Source organism: Euphorbia lathyris, chromosome 4 (genome assembly GCF_963576675.1).
Source record: "Euphorbia lathyris chromosome 4, ddEupLath1.1, whole genome shotgun sequence".
In the NCBI taxonomy this organism is placed as follows: domain Eukaryota; kingdom Viridiplantae; phylum Streptophyta; class Magnoliopsida; order Malpighiales; family Euphorbiaceae; genus Euphorbia; species Euphorbia lathyris.
Window position 1 is genome coordinate 28,376,838 of NC_088913.1, and position 9,615 is coordinate 28,386,452.

Sequence of the window (9,615 nt, forward strand, 5' to 3'; positions counted from 1 at the left end):
AGGATTATGCTTTCTCATTCTAGTATATACAAAAGTGCTTGGAATTAGATACTTTTAATCATGTTCCTAAGCATAAATAGATTAATCATGTTTTTTTTCATTTTGATTTAATTTTATAGTTGGAGGTAAAAAGAAGCCAAGTTGATAAATGAAGAGAAATCACAAAGTTCAATCTTATGTGTGCTTGGAGATGGAAATCTTAAAAATTAGAAAAATTCTCCATTTGAAAGATAAGTAAGTAGGATAGAACAAAACTTTTATGAGACTCTCTCATAACATGTATAAATGTACACTTTTGTATTATACAACATTTCAGAAGCTACAAATTGGTGATTGATGTCTGGTTATTTGATGCTGGAGATGGTAAGACAATGAATTGTTACCGCAAGTAGCTATACAAGTAAGTAATGATTTTTCTACATCTCCTGTGACTCGCCGTTTGATCAAATCAATTGCATATTCCATAAGTTGAGAATCGCATGGTAATGTGAGAGGGCCATTGGCAGGTAATCCGAACTCGTCTTCTGCCATATTGAATAGCTCTTTGATGATTTCACTGTTAAGATATTCTAAAGGAAGAAGAAACCGCTTTTGATCTGCAGAATACACTACAAAACAACCCTTCTCAGCTTTCCCAGATGTGCTGCAGCTGCTTGTATTTTTAGTTCCATTTGTATGTGGTGATTCGATTCTTTTCCTCTTGATTACAACCAACTTGTGCCATTTTCTTGCCAATTTGATGAGCTTCTTGGTACTGATCATCTTGTTATTTTGGAGTCTAAAGTGAAATTGTTTGAAGAGAAAAGCTGAGAGAATAGTAAGATTGAGATTATTGAAGTGAGTTATAATGTTGCGATGGGTGGTATATATTGACAGTGGAGGTGCCACCAGGTAGGGCTAAATGGGAAGCAAAACCATGTGATATGTAGATAAGGGAGGTGGTGATGCTTTGTTATTTTTGAAAGCAGAATAAATACCAATGAAAGCTGGCAGAGTTGTTCAACTTTTGTTTAAGATGAAAGAGACATTATTTAAAGCTGGATCCTACATGTTTAAGATGAAAGTTCTATCCCAAAGTTATCTATCTTAGGCATGGTTAGGTGCTATGATTTTTTTATAAAATGAAAGCTGAAACTATCTTAGGCATAATTTTCATGTCTCAGTTTTGCTAGTATGGACTTATAGACCAAATACAAACAGAACTTGAACAAAAGAGAATAAACAAAGTTAGAGAGACCTGCAAATGAATTTCCATTTACAATTGAATGTTCTTAAATCTAACTATAATTGTCTAAATGCTACAAATTGGTAATGGATGGCTTGCCATTTATATTGAAGATGAAAAGGCAAAGAACAATGAGCTATGGAAGTTGACAGTGCTCTTTCTACATCTCCTTCCATGTTGAACAGCATGATAAATTCATTGTTAAGATATTACAAAGGAAGCAGAAAACATTTTTGATCGATCTCTAAAGTACACTACAAGATAACCAACTTATGCTGCAATTGTTTGTGCCTGTAGGCCTAATGTTATGTGGCAATGTGATTATTTTACGCTTGACTGCAAACAACTTCTGCCACAAGGCCTGCAGGAAAAGTTCAAAAAGCTCAAGAGACATATTGGAAGCTGTACAAGGTTGACATAGAAAGCATGATAACCCTTTCGTCACTGGCTCTTAAGGTGTACACGCCTGCATATTTCGTCTTGGTCTATCCACAAGGAGGGTACCTTGTAGGACCTCGACCCGCCTACTCGGGTCTTGTATGATTATGCAGGAAATGGTGCTGCTAGGTGTGTGTAGGGGTTGTGTTAGTTCGCGAGAATGGATTCCTCATCACGTCAATTTGGGGGGTGGACCTATTGATTGAGATCAAACAGTGCAGGGGTATTTGCATTTTGTTATTAGGGAAGCAGCCCATGTGAGAAGAGGATATGAGATCAACACAAGTAATATTATTTGTGGCTCTACTTGTTGTGGACCACTAAACAAATGCATATAATATGCAGTACATGAATTTATGGATGCATTTATTTGAAACCAATATATATATATATATATTCATTTTATTGGAATCTGTTTCAAATTATATCAGAAAAGAAATTAAGAGTAGATCGAATATATACTTGTTTTCATAATTATATCAGCACAATACATCTTTCTTTCTCAAGAATCATGGAAGTAATGTTTCAATTGCATGATCATGAAATATAATTAACTCACAATGTATATATCTGTATATCATGAGCTTCAAAAGCTGTAAATTGGTAATATACATGTGTTGTATATACAAATCTAGTCATGTACTATAAGCTTCAAAAGCTATAAATTGGCAATTGATTGCTAGTTACATTATGGTAAGACAATGAACTGCTGCTACTGCAACTACCTATACAAGTCAACAAAGATCTTTCTACATCTCTTGTAACTCTCTTTTTTATCAAAGCAATCGCAAATTCCAAAAGCTCGGAATGGCATGGTAATGTGAGAGAGGCATTGGTTGGCAATCCAAACTCTTCCTCAGCCAAATTGAATAGGTGTATGATGATTTCATTGTTAAGATATTCCAAAGGAAGCAGAAAACGCTTCTGATCCGCGGAGTACACAACAAAGCAACCTTTTTCAGCCTTTGTAGATGTGCTGCAGCTGCTGCATGTATGTTTAGTTTCAACAGTTGGTGGCATAGTAAGTCTTTTTCGCCTAATAGCAGCCAATTTCTGCCACTTTTTTGCTAATTTGAGAAGCTTTTTAGCGCTCATCATCTTGTGAGAGATTTGAAATAGGAGAATTGAAGAGAGAAAGATTGTAGTAGTAGTAAATGATAATGTTGTAAAGAGTGTGGAATGAAAAGGCAATAGCAAAGGACTATATATAAAGTTGTAGGGCTACATTAATTGGGAAGCAAAGCCATGTGCAAGATGAGTGGTTGGAAGAGAGGGGGGCATTTGTGTCTGATGAAGGTTTGAATATAGCTGGTGATATATATATCAATATCTATATATTGTATATAGCAGAACATATATGAACAAGAGCAAACCAAACCATGTTATCCCCACAAGTTTCTTGTATATATGGTTGCACATTCAATGCATATATATCAGATTATAACAACTCACACAATTATGTTTTCTTGTCTTGGGTTCAATTTTCTATTATCTTTGCACAAATTTTACCAGGAAATCAACTTCTTGTTTTTTTTTCTTTTTAAAAAGAATTAAGGTTCATGAGTTCAATCTTTTTACTTTATTTTATTTGTGACTGTAACAAACCATGAAAATACAGAGAAATCCATGGGATATCATGTAGAGTAAGATGCTACATTGATATATTTTACTTGGGAACAATACACAGATATATATATATATAAGTAGTAGCTCCTGATATTACTCCTACAGTCAAGGAGACATACTGACCCTACTAGCAGCCTAAGCATGCCCCAACAGCCCTTCAGCAGCCTTAGGCACGTTATTCATTAATTACATTGACTTATACTCTAACAATTACATTGACTTATACTCTAACACTCCCCCTCAAGCTGAAGCATGGATTTTAATCATGCTCAGCTTGCTATAGATACTTATAATATAATCTTAAGACGATACAACTCAAAACAAGAAACTCAAGATACTTTGGAATATAAAAACATAATTCGGGAGATACAACCTAGAAGAACAGATCGAACTGGAGAGACGCCAGAGGAACATCAAACTTCGTAGGAAACAGACAAGCAAAACTCAGTCGAAGCAACCCGTAAGAGGCTGCCAGCAACGTAATTGCATAAAAGGAGATTCACCGGCAAACTAACCGGATAGACAGGTCGGAAACAGAGAGGCGATGGCAGCAGAAGAGGAACAACGACAATTCGTTGACGTGAAATTAGACTCTGCTCACAAGGCAAACAGAAATGCTGAAAGAAACAGCCCAAAATTACAAACCCACAAATTCTGCTCACAAGGCAGAAAACAAATTCTGGAATCTTAATCCAGAAACCCAAGAGAGAAGCCGAAACAAGGCTCTGATCCCATGTAAGGAGGACTTTTCTTACAGCGATCGACGATGACACAGGGTGGCCGGAATGTGAGGAAACGACGATCGGAAGCGGAGAGGATGAACCAGAGGGGTGGTGAGATAGAATGATGTCCCAATAGTGAGTATTCAAGAGACCCAAGCTCTTGACAGAAATGGAACCCTGGGAAATACTACCCAGAAAATATTGAATCCTTGCAGAAACACAACTCTGGAAATACTTCACAACTCTGGAAATACTACCCAGAAAAAAGAGTTTAGAAACCTTAGACCTTAGGCTCTGATACCATGTAACAGACCATGAAAATACAGAGTAATCCATGGGATACCATGTAGAGTAAGATGCTACATTGATATATTTTACTTGGGAACAATACACAAATATATATATACAAGTAGTAGCTCCTGATATTACTCCTACAGTCAAGGAGACATACTGACCCTACTAGCAGCCTAAGCATGCCCCAACAGCCCTTCAGCAGCCTTAGGCATGTTATTCATTAATTACATTGACTTATACACTAACAATTACATTGACTTATACTCTAACAGTGACATCTAAGAAATTTAAGTTTTCTTGCGAGATTTTAAATTTTCTAATTGTGATACAACTATTCTCGGAATTTTATGATAATCATACTTTTAACCTCTTCATTAAGTTATCGCACACTGTGAGAATTGTAACAATTTGAATTGCTCATTGATTGTTATTGATGTGTAATCCATGTATATACAGAGTACAATTCACTTTGTAGTGAAAGACTAATCCTATATTATAGGCTAGAAATAGGGAACTAAACTGTGTTAAATATATAGATAAGATATCAGCTACAAATAAATAATATACTCTAATACACCCCCGTAGTCGATAGGTTCGGAGGCCGAACATTGAGACTATTTCGAAAATCTTCAAAGAGTGGTGAGGGCAGTCCTTTGGTAAAGATGTCTGCGATTTGATATCTAGAAGGGACGTGTAGAACGCGGACTTCTCGTTTTTCAACCCTTTCTCGAACAAAATAAATGTCCATCTCCACATGTTTGGTTCGGTGGTGTTGAACTGGATTTCCTGTGAGGTAAACTGCACTGACATTGTCACAGTAGATTATGGTTGATTTCTGAATCGAGCAGCCGAGCTCAAGAAGAAGGTTACGTATCCAGCATATTTCAGACACTACATTTGCAACCCCACGATATTCTGCTTCCGCACTTGAGCGAGATAGAGTAGGCTGTCATTTGGCTGACCAAGAAACAAGATTATCTCCAAGAAATACGCAGTAGCCTGATGTCGATCGACGAGTGTCGGGACAGCCCGCCCAGTCAGCATCGATGTAAGAGGTTAATTGACCTGGAGAAGATGCAATTAAAGTAAGACCGAGATCAAGGGTGCCTTGAATATACCGAAGGATTCGTTTAAGTGCAGCCATGTGAGATGTCTTGGGATCGTGCATGACCAAGTAGATCTGTTGAACTGCGTACGATATGTCAGGTCTGGTGAGTGTCAGATACTGGAGAGCACCTGCCAATTTTTTGTATTCTGTTGGATCATGGTAGGCGGAGCCGGATGAAGTACTGAGCTTCTGCTTAGTGTTGACAGGAGTGGCGGCTGGATTGCAGGATACAAGGTCAGCTTTTTCAATTATTTCTAAAGCATATTTACGTTGAGATAGAAATAGGGAACCGGGTGAGTGAGTGACAGATATCCCCAAGAAGTAGTGCAGTGGACCCAAGTTTTTCATTGCAAATTCTGATTTCAATTTGGAGAATATGGAATCTTGAAGCACGTTAGAGGAGATAACTAAAACAATATCATCAATGTACAGGAGAATATAAGCTGTGTCTGTACCGTGTTGATAGACAAATAAGGAGTGATCTGATACACTGTTGGTGAAACCCATGGTAATGACATATGTGGCAAATCGCTGGTACCAGGCCCTTGGGGCTTGCTTGAGTCCATATAATGATTTTTGAAGTAAACAGACATGGTCAGGATACTTCGAATCACGGAATCCCAACGGTTGGTGCATGTATACTGTTTCACTGAGGTCTCCATGTAAGAAAGCATTTTTGACATCTAATTGGCGAAGATTCCAATTTCTAGAAAGGGCAATACTTAGAACAGCTCGAATGGTAGTTGGCTTAACCATAGGGCTAAATGTTTCACCACAGTCAACTCCAGCCAATTGTCCTGATCCATTTTCCACTAGCCGTGCTTTGTATCTTTCAAGTGAGCCATCGAACTTGGTCTTGTGCCTGAAAATCCACCAACTACGAATAACATTAGCATTTTTCGGATGGGGTACTAGTACCCATCTCTTATTTTCAATAAGAGCCTCAAATTCATCAGTCATGGCTTGTGTCCAATTTGGATCACACAACGCAAGGGCTGGTGTTTTGGGAATAGGTGAGATGACAGGTGACACATAGGTGGATAGATTAAGCATACGATGGGGTTTATGTATACTATGTTGTGCGAGTTGGAGAATGCGAGGCGCGGCTGTTTGAGGAGGTCGAAACAGATGGCGATATTGAGATAGCGGAGGAGAGGGCAGGGGACGGCCTGGACGACCGAGATGCGACAGACGATGGAGATGAAATCAGTGGGGAGGCCGAGGAAGACGGGATGGAAGGGGATGACACGGGAGAGACAGGAGATGGGATATGTGAAGAGGAGGGCATGGGCGAGAGGAACAAATGGGATGGGGGAGTGACAGGAAATGAAGGAGACGAGAGGTGTTGCAACGACGCGGGAGACGATAGGAGGCCGTCAGCCGCTTCCAAAACCGCAGATGCAGTGGGGCAAGCTGCTGGTTTCGGTGAAAATGGAAAATTGGATTCGTCGAACACGACGTGATGAGAAACAATGATCCTGTTTTTGGACATGTCAAAACATTTATATCCTCTATGATTGGATGGGTAACCGAGGAAGACGCACGGGTAGGAACGAGCTTCTAACTTATGAAAGACAGAGAGGGAACGAGAGGGAAACGAGCTTCTAACTTATGACGAGAATCACTTAACTGGTATGTTATCACATTAGCAATGCTACATATTTCACTACGCCAAAACCCCCTTCAGACGACGGTTAGAAACCGTCGTCCCGCGAGATATAAATCTGTCACAGGGCTCGCTGCCGTCTATTGCACCTTCACACGACGGTCAGGTTCTGTCATTTGAAGATATTATACATGACATCAGCCTAGTTTCGTACTGTCATATGAACATTGTTACGATGCATCTTTTTATTTATTAACGTCACTTTTAATGTCATCACATGACATACTAATAATTAAAAATGTCAAGTCGCTATATGGGAAATTGGCATATTGGTATTCGCGGTGACAGTTTTTATAATAATTTCTGTCGTAGTAACTTGTATCAGATGGCATAGGTCTTAATCAATCATGTCAATTGATTTATTTTAGATGACATATTCTTTTATTTTAATGTCTTTTTATTGTTGTTTAGATGATATTTTTTAAACGTAAATGTCACTTCTTGCCTTCTTCTTCGAATGAATCTGGAAATGAACAATAATTATCAAATGAACAAGAATTTCTGTATATCAATGATTTTAATTTTATTGGAGACTAATGCTCATAATCTATTTACATTTGAACTACACAAATTTCTGAATGTAGTAAGGTAAAAAAATAAGCAATTAATGTACATCTCCAATCTGTCAATATGTAGTCAATCTTTCAGAGGCGTGGTGGTGTTGATTGGAAAGCCAAATCCAACTTGAACTGAAGCATATCTAAGTCATCATCTCCTAGAATCCCCAAAGTCTTGATATCTGCAAAACCAATTGATGATGCTAATTAATTACGTACCGTATACAGATAAACCTAATTACCCTTTCTCCATTCTGAGACCCTTCACTTACCCACCCACATTATAAATAGGAAGCGTTTACCAATTCTCAATAGTCACCCAGGGCAACCTAACATTATACTTACAGTTTGTTATTTCCAGCATGGATAGACTTGTAAGGAACCTCTATCGTAATGTTGAGTTTCAGATTGACCTACTCCGATATGAGGCACCCAGGTGGCTTGTCAATATATATGGTCCTGACCGGCGGCAATGGACTGCCGTGATGAATGGCCCTCCAAACACCCCTTATGAAGGAGGTGTATTCATAGTCGACATGGACTTCCCTGTCGATTTCCCCTCCACACCTCCAGTTGTAAGAACATGCATAAACTTGTTAACACACATAAATCAGTTCATATATTTGTAAATACACTCATGATATTACTATTGTTCGTAGGTCATATTCAGGACCAAAATTTACCATCCTAATATCGGTCCCTTGGGGCATGTTTCGATGCCCCAGCTGCTTGATCGCCCTGCCCATAGTATTGCCACGGTAAGATGATGCTATAAATATATGTATTTTTTACCCGTAAATTTATCTATTCATATTTGGGGTCTAGTTTATCTACTCATGTTTGAGGTCTAATTTAATTTATCTATGCATTTTATAGCTGATGTGGAATATTTATGGACTGCTGGTAGAGCCCTTCATTAAGGGGCCATTTCCTGGCCGAGAGTGAATTGCTGATACATCAGCAACAGAGCAGGTTATGTAGCAATTGCCAGGAGATGGACTGAAGAGCATGCAGTGGATATATGATGTGCAAATAGCAAGCAAAGGGGGCATTATGATGTGACGTGCGAATAACATACAAGGGGGGGGGGGGGCGTGATGTGCGAATAGCAAGGAAATTTGGATGTTGGGCAACCATTGAGTTAAATGGTGTGGACTACTGGATGGGCATAGAGCCAATCTTGAAGAAAAGAATGATTAGTGATTACAAATGTACTTGGTAATCAATCTGATCTTCAATGTTGGCTCCATGCCCCTCCAGTATTCGACGCCATTTAACTCTAATGGTTCCCCATCATCTCGATATCCTTGGTTACCATCTGCACATTCTTGAAGAAAGGAGATTTGGATGCCAAAGAAACACTGAGCTGGATGGTGTGGACTACTGGATGGGCATAGAGCCATTCTTGAAGAACATAATGATTACTGATTACAAATGTACTTGGTAATCAATCTGATTTTCAATGTTGGCTCCATGCCCCTCTAGTACTCCACTCCATCCATCCAGCTCCAGTGTTTCTTTAGCATCAAAATCTCCTTTCTATTCGTGCATCACGCCCCCACTTGTACGCTATTCGCACGTCACATCATAATGCCCCCCTTGCACGCTATCCTTTTTTGATAGGCAATACAAAGTAGACAACTTATTCAAGTAGAGATATATATGTATATTCAAGTGGATCATAACATGCTATAACAAAGTAGTCAACTTATTCGTTTATGTCTATTAAATTGCATCAGTTCTACTTCCTAACATATAACATGCTAAATTGATATGAAACATATGTCTATTCCTGAATCAGTTACTTCATAAACAGAACATAAAACAAGCCAACATGCTTCATACATAGACACGTAACACATAACATGCTAAATTGACATGAAACATATGTCTCATCAGCATAACTCATGTCAAAATAGAAAAGAATCAGGTAAGTTCATCATTTTCAGCTTTAAGAGTATGCATGATCAGCTACCTTC

General features: G+C 38.6%; 1 protein-coding gene across 1 annotated transcript; it reads right to left on the reverse strand.

The window, feature by feature from the left end:
- Positions 1-249: 249 nt before the first annotated feature.
- On the reverse strand, positions 250-875 carry LOC136227537 (auxin-responsive protein SAUR68-like). The gene has a single exon (XM_066016230.1). It carries the CDS (start codon positions 760-762, stop codon positions 313-315), a length of 450 nt encoding a protein of 149 aa, XP_065872302.1. The 5' UTR covers positions 763-875; the 3' UTR covers positions 250-312.
- Positions 876-9,615: the final 8,740 nt, after the last annotated feature.